At 33.8% G+C, this 19,206-nt stretch overlaps 1 protein-coding gene across 4 annotated transcripts in view; it reads right to left on the bottom strand.

Moving 5' to 3' along the window:
• Lin54 (lin-54 DREAM MuvB core complex component) overlaps positions 1-19,206 on the bottom strand; it is a 74,449-nt gene that overhangs the window by 39,160 nt on the left and 16,083 nt on the right. For 2 of the 4 annotated variants that reach the window (XM_015499222.2, XM_015499224.2), the window contains exons 3-4: positions 15,101-15,224; positions 7,513-7,655 (exon numbers count right to left, since the gene is read on the bottom strand). In XM_015499222.2, the coding sequence (XP_015354708.1) occupies positions 7,513-7,655; positions 15,101-15,224 (267 nt within the window). Of the gene's footprint in view, positions 1-7,512; positions 7,656-10,447; positions 10,531-12,481; positions 12,503-15,100; positions 15,225-19,206 lie in introns of those variants that run through there. The other 2 variants (XM_048784736.1, XM_048784737.1) reach the window with 2 other exon arrangements.

Here is a 19,206-nt window from a genome sequence, read left to right as displayed (position 1 = left end):
AGCTCAGCGGTAGAGTGCTTGCCTAGCATATGTAAGGCCCTGGGTTCGATCCTCAGCAAAACATACAAATGAATAAATAGAATAAAGGTATTTAAAAAAAGTTCTTAAAAATATTTAAATCTAAGTATATCAATAATTACACTAAAAAAAATGGTCTAGAAAGAATTTCTACACTGGCCATGTATCCAATTACCTTACTAAATTTATATGCTAATTCTAATAGTTTAATAACAATTTTAAAGTTTTTACATGTACAAACTAATTTAATGTGTGAATTATGATAGTATTTTCTTTTCTTTTGAAGTCCTATGTACTTATTTCTTTTACTTGCTTTGCATTAACTTATGCCTGCAGGAGAATTGAACAAGTATTGAAAGTAGGTATCCTCATTCCACACTGCACCATTACATAAAGTTTGATGTAGTTTTCTCTGTTTTCAAATTATGAGAATGTCCTATTTGATTGTTTCAAGTATTTTTTAATCAAAATGAAGATTGGATATTATCAGGATTTTTCTGCATTTACTGAGATTATCAAAATTTATTTTCCTTTGTCTACTAATGTTATATATTAGATGGGTAGAAATTTCCATGCTAAACCACATTGTATTTCTGAAATAAACTGAAACAAACTATGAATAAAACAATACTAACAGAAAAGAATAAGATTATAGAACAAAAGTGACATTAAGAGCCAGTAAGTAGAAGATAACATTGCTAAAATCTAGAGCAAAAAGAAAGTGATAAAAAAGAAAGTAGAGCAAAAAAGAAAGCAGAGCTATATTTTTATTAGCTTAATAATTATTTATGTGTCTAATCAATAGTTATGAAATAAGATTACGTTAGAAAATAAATATAACAAAAGACATCTGTCCTGAAATAAGAGACAACTAAAATTTCAATTAAATTGAGAAAACACTGGACATGCTTTATTTCCCACTTTTGAACCTAGTAATATTAGATTCAAAGATGAAGAAGGAAATGAGAATGGTCTGAAATTGTAATGAGAAACAGGGGAATCACCTACCCTTCTACCTCCCCTTTCAGGTTCGGTGGTATAAGGTCTGAAAGAGAAAAACAGCCAACACTTAGAGATCTGCTATGAAATAAGTATACTTGAAGAGAGCCAAATATCCATTTGGTCAAGAAGAGAAAAGGGATATTCAGTTAAAAAGCTGAGGATTTAAGGGATTATTCTGAGAGGACACAGCAAAGGATTTCAAGAAAGGGACAGATAGAAAATGGAACAGAAGATACTGAGAGCCTTTAGGGGATTAGATAAGGGAAATAAAAGATGACCAAGAGTCTGGGTCTTGTGGTGGTACCCAATATAAAAAGGGATAAATATGGCACCAAAACAGGCTAACCCACAAAATTACAATTACCTTATATTAGACAAAGGTGTCAAAACCATGCACTGGAGAAAGGATAGCATCTTCAACAAATGGTGCTGGGAAAACTGGAAATCCATATGCAACAAAATGAAATTGAATCCCTTTCTCTCACCATGCACAAAAGTTAGCTCAAAATGGACCAAGGATCTAGGGATTAAACCAGAGACTCTAATAGAAGAAAAAGTAGGCCCTAATCTCCATCACGTGGGGCTAGGCCCCAACTTCCTTAATAAGACGCCTATAGCACAAGAATTAAAACCACGAATCAACACATGGGACAGATTCAAACTAAAAAGTTTTTTCTCAGCAAAAGAAATAATATGTGAGGTGAATAGGGAGCCTATATCCTGGGAACCAATTTTTACCCCTCACTCATCAGATAGAGCTCTCATCTCTAGGGTATATAAAGAGCTGAACAAGATAAGCACAAAAATAATAATAAGAAGAAGAATCCAATCAATAAATGGGCCAACAACCTAAACAGACACTTCTCAGAAGAGGATATACAATCAATCAACAAATATTCATCATCTCTAGCAATCAGAGAAATGCAAATTATAACTACTCTAAGATACCATCTCACTCCAGTAAGAGTGGTAGCCACTATGAAAACAAACAACAACAAGTGCTGGCGAGGATGTGGGGGAAAAGGTACACTCATACACTGCTGCTGGGACTTCAAATTGGCGCAGCCAATTTGGAAAGCAGTATGGAGATTTCTTGGAAATCTGGGAATGGAACCACCATTTGACACAGCTATTCCTCTTCTGGGACTATACCCAAAGGACCTAAAAACAGCATATTACAGGGACACAGCCACATCAATGTTTATAGCAGCTCAATTCACAATAGCTAAACTGTGGAGCCAACCTAGATGTCCTTCAGTGCATGAATGGATAAAAAAAAAAAAATGTGGCATTTATACACAATGGAATATTACTCAGCAATAAAAAAGAATAAGATCATGGCATCTGCAGGAAAATGGATGGCATTAGAGAAGATTATGGTAAGTGAAGTTAGCCAATCCCCAAAAAACAAATGCTGAATGTCTTCTCTGATATAAGGGGGGTGACTCAAAATGGGGTTGGGAGGGAGAGCAAGGGAGAAAAATTATCTCTAGATAGGGAATAGGGGTAGGGGGGAAAGGGAGGGAGAAGGGGAATAGCATGGATAGTGAAAGGAGACCCTCATCATACAAAATATATGTATGAAGATGTTAAAAAAAAAAAAAGGATGTTAAATCACTTTGAGAAGTGATGAATGAAAATAAATTGAAATGTGTGAGAAAAAGAAAAAAAAAAAGGGATAAATAATGAGAGAAGTTCCAGCAGAGTCAAGGTAGACAGGGGTGGTCAGGTTGTGTGTGTGAGCAGAAAGGGAACAGTCAATGCTTGGGGTGGTTTTGTTGTTGTTTTGTTTTGGGGTTTTGATGCTATCAATTGCAACAAGTACATTTCCAGAAAATCCTTACTTTTTAGTCCTCCCCTCCCCTAATACTGTAGACATAACTCACAGGAGCTGTACCACTGAACATATCCCCATCCCTTTCTATTTTTTATTTTGAGACTATAAATATTTTCAGGGTCTTGTTAATTGCTAAGCCTGACATTGAATGTGCAATCCTCTTGCCTTAGCCTCCAGAGTTGCTAGGATTACAGGTGTGTACCATCATGCCCAGCTTTAGTCTTTTTCTTAATTGATTCTTCCATGACATTTGCAATTATGGCTCAGTATCATTTTTTTTAATCCATTGATACAAAGACTTTATTCAGATTTTCCCAGTTTTACATTTGTAGGTGTGTATTCAGTTTTGATCAATTTATTCCATGTAGATTTGGCCAAGTTCATTTTTTGTGTGAAGGATTTTTTTTAAATTGTTCTTTTAAGTTATACATGACATAATCTATTTTGATATATCATATATACATGGAGTATAACTTCCCATTTTTGTGGTTATACATGATGTGGAGTTACACTGGCTGTATTATATTCATATATGTAAATAGGAAAGTTATATCTGATCCATTCTACTGTCTTTCCCAACATTCAGTGTCATTCTTGAATATCCTTCCCTTCACACCCTTCGTGAAGTTTTTCTTACTACCTCTCTTGTCATTAATTCTCTTCCATTGGGCCTTTTAAGACACTTTATATGTTGTGGTTCAGTCCTGTTTTTCTTTTCACTCTACATACAACTGAATGCTCCTTGGGTGATCTTATTTATATCCATATTTTCAGTCACTGCCTCCACTCAGCTTCCTATTAGGTATCCTCCTGTAGATAATCAGTGCAGATTCAATGACAATTATGTCTAAGAACTAAATACGTTTTTGTCCATATTAGCTATTCCTTCTATCTTCCCTCTCTAGACTAAGATATGAGATGTTTTCTCCTGTCTCAAAATATGGCTGAAGTAAGGCTCCAAAGCTGAGAACTACAAACTGTAAACTCCCCTTTACTCTAAAAAGAAGGACATGACATTCATGCCAGACTTACTAAAAGATAGCATCCCTATCACTTACCTTGTATTCTTTAAAAAAAAAAAAAAAAATTAGGAGAAGAGAATTCATAAATATAGAGAACAGTAGGGCTTTACAGCAGGAGTGAACCAAGAAAACGTCTAGGAATGGGTGATAAATGGAAAAAAGGAGAAACTGACTTATGAATCATCAGCTAGCAACTAAGATTAACAAACTCTCAAGCTTATCTTAGTCTAGCCACCAGAATTAAATGCAGTCAAAGTTCTTAGGAGTACCTAACACATATCTTCAGGAGTTTAGGGAATACGTGAACACAGAAACTGGTCCCAGCCTGGAAAATTCTGAAAGAAAGAAGATGGATGGAGCTATCACAATGGCAGAGGAAGGATACTAAGGACAAGCTGTCAGGCAAGCTGCACTTCTCTCATTGGGTTGTACAGGTTTCCCACTAGCCAACTAGTGCTGCAAAGAGCTAAGGCATCTTGACATTGACAGGATCCTGCCAAAAAAGGGCTTTCTGGAGTAAAACATGCAGCAGTAACAGAGTATAGGGTGGACTATAGGAGGCAAGAACTAAACATTACAAAAAATAGCTACATATGCTGAAGGAACTGGGCAATGTGAACATACCCATAGGGGGGACTAAAAAAAAATCATCCCACAGACACATCTCTAGAAGTCCCCATTAGATACCTCCCACAAAGATGACACTGGCATCTGGAGTACAAAAGTTACAGACATAAAAAACTGTGTCCTTTCTCTTCTAATCTTCCTTCCAATCATAAGCCAAAGTATCAGGGGAGTAGAAGAGTGAAGAAATAGATCATACTTCTCTCCTCCACTACAGATTCCTGAGCTAGGATTAGCCTGAGTTGAGGGGAAGAGAAGACTTAAATTGGATGTAAACTTTTGACAAAATTTCTCATACCTGTGAGTCACCAAAATCAGGCTTGTTCTTATGTTAAAAGTGAACTCTGGGGGCTGGGGTTGTGGCCCAGTGATAGAGTGCTTGCCTAACACATGTGAGGCACTGGGTTCAATCAGCACCACACAAAAATAAATAAACAAGATAAAGTCATTGTGTTCATCTATAACTAAAAAAAAAAAAAAAAAATTAAATTGAATTCTTGTTAAGGGTAAGGAAAGAAGACCCAGTATGGCATGGTTAAAATCAAGAATGGAGAAAAAAAAAAAAAAAAAAGCTAGCTTCTATTTGTATATCATCAGGTATAACCCATATTACCAATCACATTAGTCAACAGTGCCACCATCTATCTTGTTATTCAAGTCATAATCTAGGAGTCACCTTGGATTCTCCCCCTCCTTGAGATCCTGACATCTAGTCATTACTTCTTAAACCTCTTTTAACAAATCTTTCTCTCTACCCCTAGCCTGCTCAAACCTGAATTATTATCATAATCCAAATTAGTGATACTCTATCCTACCCTATAATCTGGAATTTAAAATATTAAATCTAATATCTAGATCTACTCTAGAGATCCTAACTTAAGTGGGGTCAGGCAGAGGTCAGTCATTCATTTTTTTTCAAGCGGACTCCAAGTATAGTCAACATTGAAAATCACTAATCTAGTTGGTCTCTCCCGGAATCCAGGTTTACCTTCTCCCAACACCATCTTTCACAATGCAGGAAGTTGTCGTCTTTTTTTTTTTTTTTTTTTTTTTTTGGTACCAGGGATTGAACCCAGGGGTGCTAAACCACTGAGCCACATCTCTTTTTCATATTTTATTTAGAGACAGGGTCTTGCTAAGTTGCTTAGGGCCTAAGTTGTTGAGGCTGGTTTGAACTCAAGATCCTCCTGCCTCAGCCTCCCAAGTCACTGGGAAATAGGTGTGCACCCAGCTAGAATCTGCTTTTTAAAAATATGAATCAACTTATTTAGAGTGTGGCTCTCTCAATCTAGGCTACCATTAGAACTACTTAGGGAGCTTTTAAAAATTCTGATATCAGGCCAAACTCCAGAAAGACTACATTAGAATTTCTGCATATGAGAACCAAGCATTAGTATTTATTAAAACTCCTAGGTCCAACATGTAGACAAGGTGAGAACTATATCCTATAAGCAATGAGAAGCCAAAGAAAGTCTTTATGAACAGGAAAATCCAAACATCCTTGAAAATAGTAATATCTCCCAACTAATCTTAGGATGGCTCTCACACTATTAAAACAACGTAACTCCTTGAAAGGGGCACACTTTTACATATTTGTGTAAAGCCTCAATCCAAAAAGCCCCTTCTGCTTGCTCATTCACAGCTAAGTCTTACCACTCATTAAGGTTAATATCTTTCAACAACAGACTTCTTCGCATAAACCTTCCCTAACACACACACACACACACACACACACACACACACACACCCCTCATCAATTCACCTGGAAATATTATAATTCTGTGGGGCAACTATTTATGTTTCAGTCTAACTCCCTTATTGAACTCCCTGAAATTAAAAACCTTATCTTATGTTTTTCTCCAGTGCCTATCACTATGCATAGCATACAGTAAGCACTCAAATATCTGCTGATTCATTCCATTTCAGAAAAAAAAAAATTGTCCATATGATTATGCAGGTAGATGCCTAGTTTAATAAACTGTAAGAGACGTCGTATTTATACATTATATTCAAGTTCCATTATAATAGAAGTCAACCTCTAGACTATTAAAAAATGTAAGGCAAATGTTTAATGTTTGTTCTATTTATAAGCAGTTGCAAATCAAGGAAGAAGGCAGGTACAAATGGTAATACATTTCCAGAGGCACAAGGGTGGCACCTTACAGAATAATGATGCTTGGCTTTCTACCTGAATAATATGACTTTAAAACATAACTTAAACTTTTTAATGTTAGTATAATGACATCTATATATTTTATAAAAATGAGTTAATTATTAAGAGTAAAATAGTAGGTACTTTATCACCTTAAAATGAAAACAAATTATGAAAATCTTTTGAATGTTCTGAATAAAATGTACTTTGTATTATGGTTACCAGCATCTACTAGCAAATTCTAGTACTCTGAGTCCTATTATCCAAAAAAGGCTCAAATCTCCATAAAAAAAGTTACATTTTATATTTACATAGTTTCTATATATGTAAATTCCCCAAAGATAATAATTTTGCTAAATATTAACTGAACAGAAACTGAATACTTATACAACAACTTCATTCAAAAGATTTTTTTTATGCCCATATTCATATGGGCCACAGAAACCAATTTAACATGCAAAATGATTACTATGTTACCCTGTATTTAAATAAGTGTTTATTTGTCAAAAATCCCTAATTACTTAAAGGGAGATCAAAAGAGTAGAGAAAAGGGATGGGTGAGTGGGGGAGGAAAAATAGAGGGAAAGGAGAAATATGAGGAATGATACTGGCTAAATTATATTCTTATATTATGTGCACGTATGTATATATAATAATGAACCCCACCATTGTGTATAATTATAATGTACCAATAAAAATATGGAGAAAAATCCTTGATTACTAGATAAACCCAGTATTCAGTGAGTGCCTATTACTTGCTTAGAAATATATGAAAATGGAAGTATGTAAGTGACTAGTAGAAAAAAAAATGCATAAACCACAACATTTGGCATTTGTGGTTATTATTATTTTTTTACCTTATTTGGCGATTTCAAAGGTGAGATGGCTATTTTATTTGGTGTCTGTGTTGTAGAATTTAAAGTTGATCCAATAACACCACTTTCTGATATTGTAATGGTCTTTGATGGAGTTCCAGGAGTAGACTGTGAAAGAACCCTACCTGCAAATGAGAGGCAGCACATCAGTTTGACTTTTTTCAATAATAGTATATAAATTTATGTGATGATCTATATCCACAAGGACTTCAGTATATGTTCACTATTTCATATGAATTACCATATGAACCTGAACACTTAACTAAATCCCTAATGCACTGTGGTGACCCTAGACAAAAACAAACAATGATTCTTAGTAATACTTAGTATCAACTTACACAAATCTATAAAAACAATTCTACTTATATTCTCATCAATTTTGTCAAACTATAGCCATCAGAAAGTAAGCTCAGGACAATTAAGCAATGTGCCCTGTGTAACGCAGCTTCTAAAAGTCAGGACTTAATCCCAAGTCTTAAAACTTCAAACCCTGAATTCCACTATCTTCAATAGCTATTTTCCTATTGGAACTTAAATCATGAGTGTATGATTTAAATCCACACTTCAGAAACAATTATTAGACAGACTAACTTGAACACTTTCAGGTTGAACACTGTCTGATTTCAGACTGCCAAAAGGGACTAAAAAGTTTCTCCTAGCTACCCTTGCCAGATTTCATACTATGGCTTAGGGATTGGTAGTTATATTGGAATAAGATGAAATATCAGGAATTTTTATTCTAGGCAAGAAACTAATTCAAAGACATGATCATCAAACATACAGAAACAGAAAAAAAATTCAGCTCAACATTAAGAAGAACTTCAAATTTCCAATTACAATGACAAACAAACTCAGAACAATTAAGTAATATGCTCTGTGTGACACAGTTTGCTTTAATATAATGTGTCTCAACACAGATGAATTCCAAGCAGATGCTGACTAATCAAATCTACTGGCTAAAGAGGGAAGTTAAGCATCTAAGAAGTATGTTGTGAAGGTAGATAACTAAGTAATCTCTAAATTCCCCTCCAACCTTTAGATGCTATGATTGAACTTTTAAGTACAGCTAAAGATGAAGGAAAAAGGAAGAAAGGGAGGGAGAAAAGGAAAAAGAAAGAGGCTTTCTCTTTAAACAAAATAGAGGACTGATACATAACAGCTTCTGAGTTAATTTTCCTATTAAAATGCTAACATATACATTGTTTCTTTTAAAGTGAATCGAGTTTTATTATCATTTATGAAGTTTAAGATACTTTAAATATAATTCTCAAAACTTTTTGCAGTAATTTATTGATGTTCCCTAATAAATTTCAGTTGAATGGTCTGTTGGAGATACATATAGATAGATACACACACACACACACACACACACGTATTTTGGGTGCAGGGTTACCGTGATTGAACACGAAGGCACTCTACTATTGAGCTACACCTCCAGCCCTTTTAGTTTTTGAGACAAGGTCTCACTAAGTTCTTCAGGCTGGCTTCAAACTTGAAATCCTCTGTCTCAGCCTCCTGAGTCATGAGTATTATAGATAATGTGCTGCTGCATCAGGAGTATATTGCTTTTTTTTTTAACCTGAATTACATCTTTATAAACCAAATGAATCTACATTAAATATTTTAAGAAAGTCAGCCTGAAGTTTGAGTCTGGCCAAAAGTAACACATTTGTCTTTCCAAAGTTATTACCTATAGGCTAAGCCTGAATCCTCAACAACCATTATTAAAAAATTATTGTACCAATAAAGACAGTTTCATAAAATGCTTTGTTTAAATATCACTTTAATTTCAAATTTGTCAGGCATTACATACCTTTCAGAAAATATTCTCATAGAAAATCCTTCCTGAGTATAATACCAAAAATAGGCCACATGAAGTAACTCACTTAAAAAACAGGGACAAAAATTTATTTTAAGTAGCAAAGAAAACTAAAACTTCACTTTAAAAAAAAAAATTCAGGGGGCTGGGGATGTGGCTCAAGCGGTAGCGCGCTCGCCTGGCGTGTGTGCAGCCCGGGTTCGATCCTCAGCAGCACATACAAACAAAGATGTTGTGTCTGCCGAAAACTAAAAAAATAAATAAATATTAAAATTCTCTCTCTCTCTCTCTCTCTCTCTTTAAAAAAAATTCAGTGTATAACTACAACTCTTATGAAGAACAAAACAAATAACCTGTTGATTTAGGAAGAGAGGTCTTTCTCTTTCTTTTATTTATGATATCAGAGACTGAACCCAGGAGTACTTAACCACTGAGCCACATCCCCAAGTTTTTTCTTTTTAATTAGTTATACACCTTTTTAGTTTTTGAGACAGAGTCTCACTAAGTTGCTTAGGGCCTCTCTAAGTTTCTGAGAATGACCTTGAACTTATGATCCTCCTGTCTCAGCATCCTGAGTCACTGTGATTACAGGCATGTGACTGGCAAGAGAAGTCTCTTCTGAAATTTTGTATGACAACACAATGACAAATTCAGTTACACAGATATAACATGATCCCAAAGAAGGTAATTTCCGCTAAATATTTTAAGATTTCATCAAATTTCCTTAAGAACCTTTACATCCTTTAAAATTCCAGCATTTCTGATTATCTGATTTCTAAATCCCGATTTATCCTTAACTCTGAAGACATATACAAGCAAGTATCCAAGTTACAATTTCATCTTGAAATCAATTTAGAAGACCTTTATCTTCTACTGTCAGGTGATCTCCAAGAATCAAAAGAAACAACACCAAAAGGCCTCGGATGAAATAGGATGGGATAGGCATATTTGAACAAGGACAAATTCTACATGAGATTAATTCACTAGTGCATATCTTAACATTGTAATGAAGTTTGCTGAATTCCACTATCAGGTTGAACACTGTATACAAATATGTTTACCTTGATTAAAAGACAGAAAAGAGATGCAACCTGGTACCTTGTGAGCTCTGATAATGCAGAAGTCTGTATTTCATTTAACCATCTCCAAAGTTTTGTATGGTGATTGGTATTTACATTTTACTGAAATAAGATGAAAAAACAACATACTTATCCAAGATCACAGAGAAAATTAACAGAAGAGCCAAGAAGAAAACCCAAGTCTTCAAACAGTTCTTACCATATCTCTATACTGCCTCCATGATATTCAATAATACACATTCACTGAACTACATCTAATTACCAGAAAGTGTACTAGGTACTGGAGAGACAGGGAGGGAGAAGGAGCAGGAAAGAAACACAAACTAGAAATGATCATCAATATAGTATGTGTGCACAGTACGACATTACTCTGCCTTAAAAAGGAAGGAAATTCTCTGACAACATACTATGATATGGATGCACTTAATGGGTATTATAGTGAGTAAAATAAGCCAGTCATAAAAAAACAAATATTATATGATTCTGTTTGTATCAGGTACATAGAGCAATTAAAACCGTAGAGACAGAAAGTAGTAGGGTAATTGCCAGAGGCTGAAGAGAGGAAGGAAGAAAGAATTACTGTTTAATGAATATAGTATTTCAGTTTTGCAAGATAAAAAAAGTTCTAGAGATGCATGGGAATGACAGTTGTACAATAATGTGAATATACTTAATGCCAATGAACTAGACACTTATAGTACATTTTTTAAAGTTCTGAAACGCTTTATCACTGAGCTATACCCCCAACCCCTTTTTATTTATTTATTTATTTTATTTTGAGACAAGGTCTTACTAAGCTGCTGAGGCTGGCCTGGAACTTGAGATTCTCCTATCTCAACCTCCCATGTAGCTTGGATTACAGGCATATGCCACCATGTCTGGCTTAAATTTTTTAAAAAATAAGTTCATATAAAAAAAAGAACTAGACGGCAAACAAAAAACTACAATCAACAAAAATCGTAAGTGGGGCTGGAATTGTGGCTCAGCGGTAGAGCCACAACTTAGCACTCACAAGGCACTGGGTTCAATCCCTGGCACACACACACAAATAAAGATACGGAAAAAAATGAAAAAAAGAAAAATCATAAATGCTACAGGGAAACAAATAAGAAAGCCAAGTATTGTAATATAGTGTGACTAAATGAACAAATTAAAAGCAAGTGTGATAAGTATTTGATAGGTAACACCAGGTTTTAAGGGGATACGTAAGATGGCTAGAGGAAGAATAACTGATCAACCTAGGTACCCTTCAAAAGATGAATGGATTAAAAAAAAATGTTATATATTGCTCAGCCATAAAGAAGAATAAAAGTATGGCATTTGCTGGTATATGGATGGAACTGGAAACTACCATGCTAAGTGAAATAAAACAATCCCAAAACCAAAGTCCAAATGTTCTCTCTGATAGGCAGATGATAACATGGTAAAAGGGGTGGGGAGATAGAAGTTCACTGGATTAAACAAAGGGGAACGAAGAGAAGGGAGGGGCAAGGAGAATAGGAAAGACAGTAGAATGAGTCGGACACAACTTTGCTTTTTTCATATATGATAACATGACCAGGGTAATTGCAAATCATGTACAACCACAAGAATGGGAAGTTACGCTCCATGTATGTATAATATGTGAAAATGCACTATACTATCAAGTATATCTAAAAAGAATTTTAAAAAGAGAGAAAGATAAGAGTAATTAACTAAGCCCAGGAATCAGACACTTTCTAATGCAAAAAACAAAATGGATAAATTAGCCAAAGGAAGAGCAAAGAAAGGTGTTCCATATAAAAGGAACTGGGAGCACCATGACCCCTAGTCCTGATAGAATATGATCATTTGGTGATCTCTCAAAATAGATAAATCAGTAGGCTTGGAGCTAATAAGATGAAAAGCACATATTAGATCAAAAATGTTTTTAATGCTAAGAAAGCACTATCATTTGAACTTAATCCTGATGAATGAAGGTCAAGAAATAAATAAGGCCAAGAAAATTTTAAGCAAGGGTATGGCATAAACAGATTTACATTTTAGAAAACTCATTGTATACAAATATGTTTACCTTGATTAAAAGACAGAAAAGAGATGCAACTTAAATAAGAAGCCCAAAAATCGTTTAAAAAAACAACCTTAATGTACTATGAAAGAATATTAGTTGAAATACAAAAATGATGAAACCTACAGTTCAATAGAACAGTTACATTGGTGGTTTAAAATTTGGCTTATATGCTTTTGCTTGCTGTGATATGATGGATTGAACCTACGGGTCCTTTACCACTGAGCTATATCCCCATCCCTTTTTATTTTTTATTTTTGAGGCAGGGCACAGCTAAGCTGCTAAGGCTGGCCTGGAACTTGTGATCTTCCTGTTTCAACCTACAAAGTTACAGTGTGTGCCACTGCCCAGCCAGCTTCCAGGAATTTTAAAAGGCTACACAAAATCAGTTAAAAGGTGAAATTATTCCCCCAAACTAAACTTTATGACAACAATTCTAGTGAAATTTAACAAAATTCTATCTCTGTACTAATTTTAGTGGTACTATGGTCTGTCTGCAATTAAAAGGTGAAGTTATATCTGCAATACATCATAAATGACCCAAAAATGGACATTCAAGATAGTCCATGATAGTAGTCAAGGTGAACTCTTGATATAGCCAAAAATTCATTCAGACACTCTGAAAACACTACAAATGTTGACATATAATCCCCCCACACAATAAAAATTTGAAGTGACTCTCAAACTCAAAATAGTTATGAGCCAGGCACAATGATATATACCTGTAATCCCAGACACTAGGGAGGCCGAGGCAGGATTGTAAATTCAGCCTCAGCAATTTAGCGGAGTTCTTAGAAACTTAATAAGAATCTGTCTCAAAATAAAAATTAAAAAGGGCTGAGGATGTAGTTCAGTGGCCAAGTGCCTCCAGGTTCAATCCCCAGCACCCAAAATGGGACATAGGGGAAAAGAACATTAAAGAACACTGCATGCAACAGTCCTTTTGTTTAACTCATTCAACCTATGCAAAACCTCCTAGGGGATTAGTGGCCATTTTTCATCAATATTTTTAAGTCTTACTTACTTTAAACCAATTATACCCTACTTCCTGAACCAGCCCCAAATCCAATTTCTTTCCAATCTTACCTCTGGGACCATATTTCACACCTACTTTAGCCCTCATGACATCAGCCAGCCTCCTATACCCTCACGAATCTCTACTGATAGCTAACAGAAAAATACTCTCTGAAATTATCCTTATACTATCATCTTTCCATCCCCTTTCATACTCACTAAAGAAGTGTAGGGAGAAGCCTCCATACATACAATTCAAATCCAGAAAAATGACAAATTACTGCCACTGACTTCAGAGTTGCCTATTGCTATGTCTTTAAATTTACTAAAGACTCTAATAAGTGGTTTAAGGTGGATTTTTTTTGGTTGTTGTTTTGTTTTACCTTTTTTCCCCCCTTTTTGGTTCTTAGTCCCCATAGCAAGTGGTTTAAATATTTATACTAGGATGATTAGTTAACAGTTAAAGTACCATCTTCAAGAATACACATGTCAAAGAATGGGTAATTAGCACTTAAGTCTTTAGTCAAAAGGCTACTATTCAGGTGTTACACTTTTTCATTAAAAAAAAAGCAAGAGTAATGTTAGTATAACTCTGAATTAAAGACCAGTCCCTCACCATGGTTGTGAGATTCTTTCTAGAAGAACGGAGCTGCTTGCACAGCAGAGTGAGAGTTGGCCTAACCAAGCCATTATAGAAAGACAGGTAAAACACAATTAATGGTGTCTGCAAGGGAGCTATAATGATGAGTCATGGACTCCATGTTGAATAAAGAAGAATTTAAGGACAGAAAATGTGATTATTAAAGAGAAAATGGAAGAATCAAGAGATCAGAGATTTCCAAGTCAAAAATAGCTGGTTTGGGAGTACAAAGGCAGGTAGGCTAAAGAAAAGACAAATGGAACACCTGAAGTCCAAATTTCTGAAGTGGTTCAGTTACTGGTGATAAGAAATTTTTAAGTACATAATAAAGGATAACTGGGTAACATTAAGGAACATGCTGATAAAAGTAATATAGCTAAAATCCTGTTATCACTTAAGTAATTACTACCACTGTGATAATTTTCTTTCCAAAGAAAACTGCATGTAGAGAATATTAAAATGCAAAAACCAAAAAAAAAAAAATTAAAACTGAAATCATGAAATACTATTTCTAATATGCACTAAATGAAATCTACTTGACTTAGTACATGTGCACTATAGACAAACTTAGTTCAAATTCCAGCTCAGCCATTTACTAGCTGAGTGCCTCCATTGCCACACAGGAAACGTCCATCATAGGATTGGCAGAAAACTACCTAAGTCACTAGACGTAAAAAGCTAAGAATGGCAAATACTAAATACTACATAAATGTTAGCTTGTATTTCTAGAGTTTAAGACTTTGTTATTTTCATGGTAAATTTCTAAACACAAAAGAGACTAAAATGATGGACTGATTTGCAGATAAGGCATTTTGCTTGAAGCACTCACTTAATAACATTTCCTATCAAAGTAGGTTGGTTTATAATAAGCTATACTTATTTCTTAAAACATTTTAAGGTGGCAGATCAGTCTTCTTTAAGTCTAAAAGAAAGGTAAATATACAACTTAATAAACTGTAAAGAAATATAACCTGCAATGACTGATGGTGATACTTGAGTTGTCTGTCCTGTAACTGCTTTACTATTAATTGGTTTTGCAAAGATCAGCTTCGTGATTACTGGACCACAGGTTGGTGTTCGAGGCTTCTTAGCAATCTGAAACATACAAATAACTATGAAGACCATTTATTTCTATAAAACACCTATTCAATCAAAATAGACAAAAGATATATATACAGTAATAGCACATGTGAAGCTAGCCCATTTAACAAATTTTATTTATGTAATGTTAAAAACATTTAAAATGCAGCCATTCACCAAAATATTAATATAATCCGATCCACAAGTCCATATATAATGCTTTTGCGTTTTATTATAAATCTTTATATTAATCTCTTAGTATATGATGAAAAGCAAATTAATTTTGCAAATTAATGTTTAACAACAATAATGTTTAATGTCTAACATTATGCACAGAAATATTCTTTTTCAAATTAAATTATTCAATAGTAATAAGATGGAATAGAATAAGTTAAGAAAGTATAGTGCAAATGATGAAGCCAAGTATATATATAATTACACTGGCCCCGGATGCAAAATATAAAAACATTAAAGACAATCTTATGATTAGCTTTTCAACTTTAGATCTATATATCAGTAGATAAAGAGAGAACTGAACAAATGAAAGTCCTAGGATACACAAAGAGACAAGTTTGGTAGAACAAAGACCATTATAAAGAAAAAGGCTCTGAAATACTGTTTACTATAACTAAAATTCCTTGAAGGGTGGGTCTTTTATTCATTTTGATCTGAAGTTATATACTGGATTGCTGACTTGGAACTAAAATTCTCCACAAATCAAGGAAGGTAGAGGTAACCAATGTTTTATACTGAAATCATTACCATACACAAAGACATAATGTCTTCTAAAGATACAGAAGCATAAATTTACCTATGATTGAAAATAACTATAGAACTTTAGTGCATGAAGGACATTAAATATTAATTTTATCTTTTGGCAAGTAAGAACATTGAGGCCCTGAAAATACTATTTTTTACTGGAAATGATGACTCAAATGAATAAACACAACCAACATGCATGGCAGAAATAGACCAGAAATTGTAAACAGATCACAGAACTAGATAAATATGAGCTCTTTGTGCTCAAATTATAAATTAAATAACACCTTATCTGACACTCAGAATAAATTACTTTACACTTAGAACATATTACTGACACATAAAATGTATGTGAAATATAAATCACTTTTTAAAAAAGAAAATTCATTAATGTTAAAAAATACTCAGCTTGAAAAACTATGACACACCCAAATAAATTCATAATTGTACTTTAGAAAGTTGATGCAATATAGACATAAGGTAGAAATATTTCCCAAATGTTTACAGACTGAAAACTCAAAGTCAGAATTTCTTCTGTATACATGGTATTAATGATCTTGAGAAGTAGATGTTGATGTTCTTAGACATACATACCTAGCAATAAATAACCTTATCTATAAAACCCAAAGTTTAAAATATTTCTCCCTTTTTTATCTGATTTTCATAATCAAATGACTGTAAGAATACTTACCAAGAAGGAAAACATATACACAATACAATAAAAAGTACACCTAATTATTCAAATGAAAAATCTTTCTCACCCATGTGGTTGTATTTCTTTAGTAAAATACTGCTGAAAATATCAATTCCAGTTCTGTTAAGGAACCATAATTTTGTGTATTATGAATTCTAACTACCCTAGAACAGAATTTCTTCACTAAGTAAAACAAAATATATGATTTTTTTTTTGATGGTACTGAGGATTGAACTAGAGGCACTTTATCACTGAGCTATATCCCATCACCAAGACCACCCTTTTGTCCTTAATTTTAAATAGGGTCTCCCTGTTATTGCTTAGGGCCTCACTTAATTGTTGAGGGCTGCCTTAACTTGCAATCCTCCTGCCTCAGGCCCCCACGTCACTGGGATTTTAGATGTGAGCCACTGCACCCAGCTAGGATCAGTTTTTAACAAGTGTACCTGGATTAGCAGATTAAGACAAAAATGAAAAAAAGAATGAAAGAAAATTTGGAAATAAGGTAGTCAGACCATCAAATAATCCATACAAGTAATTTTTGGCAGTGTGTTTAGCATTATTTAGGAGATAATAAATAGTTACAGATTGCTAGCTAGTTACTACTTTTATATCCTATGAACACAAAACAGGGAAAGTGTAAATATCTGTAACCGAGCATGACTACACCTCTCTTACTACATCTGACCTCAAGTGATACTTCTTTCCTTCACTTTTGAAGATGGAATTCTTCTTCAACTCTTACCTGCTATCCATACCCTAATAGTTTCAATACTCATTAAACTTAAGACAACACTGAGGACTGCCAGGGGGAAAAACAGAGAATCATATTTTATTTATATATATATATATATTTTTTGAAGTATAAACCCCAATATTCTGGTGTCTAAAGCAGAAAAACATAGATTTGTAGTTTTTGGGGGTTTTTTTTCAAAGTGCTTCAGAGTTTTGTAGGTTATTTCTGAGTTGGAAATATTTAAGTTGCCTAAAAGTAACTGGGTAAACATAACAATATTCTAAATAAATTTCTTCTGTTTTCTGTTGTTTTTTCAATTTTATTAATATATTTTAAACTTAAGTTCTTTTTAAAAAGAACTGAGTTCTATAAAAGCAACAACAATAAAATAAGTTACAAAAATATTTTTATTGTCAGGACTTAGTAAATTATAGTAGAAAACTAGAGGATACAAGTATATCAGTTTTTGAATGATATGTATAAACTTCTCTCATAAGTGAAAAAAAATGGCATTCTGATTTATGTCATTAGTTTCTTGTAAACATTATAATGAGGATCAACACTGCTAAAAGTCTAAAACAGATAAAATAAGTTTTGAAACTGAGGACAAGAAGCTTGATAAGATATCTCATCCAAGAGATCCTTGGCAAAAATAAGAAGTAAAAAGAAGTCAAAGATAAGTGAGATGACAATGAACAAGAAGTAAAAAAAAAAAAAATATGTTTAACAGTGGCAGAAAGGAAATGGGCAATTACAACATTCTTAAAAGCAAAGTCCATTAAATGCAAGTTTCTAATTCTTTGCTAACACAATAACTAAAACATTACTTCTAAATATCATTTGAGAGTCTAGAAAGAGCAAGTTCTCACAAACCTTCCTATTTCCTCATACACTTTCTTTACTACTTAAACTCATGCCTTCTCCTTTTCTCTAAAAGGCAAATCTTTCAAATAGGGAAATATTTTCTAGTCACAGATGAATCATTTTTTAAGAGTAGTAGTGGCCTTTTGGGGCATAAAAAACTGAAAACTATTAATGTATGTTCTATAACCTGAAAACTATTAATGTATGTTATTTAGGGTCCTAATCATACTAGGTACTATGTTGAAGAATCCTCAATGTTTTGAGAACCATAGAGTCCTATGTGATTCTTTATAATCAATAGCCATCTTAAGCTAAAATGAAAAACTAGAAAAGTAATCGACCTAAAATTCTACAGCTGGTAAGTAACAAAGGGCAACTCAAACCCAGTTGTTCCAACTCTAAAGCCTATGTCATCCTCCACCATATGCCACTCATTCCCACACTGCAAACATGAATGATGGCAAAGTGTCTCCAAGAAGAGACACTCATTGGCCAGCATACACTACTACTGGGTTTCTCGGAGCAGCAAACTATTTCTAGCCTTTGACAATCTGTTAACCCAAAAACAATTTTGACAGAATGATTTTTTGATAGCCCTGCAGCAAGTCCAGAGTCTTTAAACCAGCAAAACATCCTTGTAACCAAACTACCACTAAAAATAAAATATATTTTCAAATGAATAAATGGCTATAAATATACTAATTTGAAATTTAGCCAAAAATTTAGCTTGTTCTAAGTTTTCTGGAAATTTTTTCCTAAGCATTAGACATATCAAACATAAAAACAAAAAAAACTCACACAATTACTTAAAGCAACAGTCAAAAGAATTCAGTAATAGCTTTGCAATTAATAACCCTACATAAACACAACTATGAATCAGTTTAACTTTTTTAACATGCATTTTAATTAATACGCCCCTTTTTTTTTTTTTTTTTTTTTTTTTT

This window comes from Marmota marmota, unplaced genomic scaffold (assembly GCF_001458135.2).
Source record: "Marmota marmota marmota unplaced genomic scaffold, marMar, whole genome shotgun sequence".
NCBI lineage: Eukaryota > Metazoa > Chordata > Mammalia > Rodentia > Sciuridae > Marmota > Marmota marmota.
The sequence above is the reverse complement of the archived record's forward strand: the minus strand, read 5'-3'. Positions and strand labels throughout refer to the sequence as shown.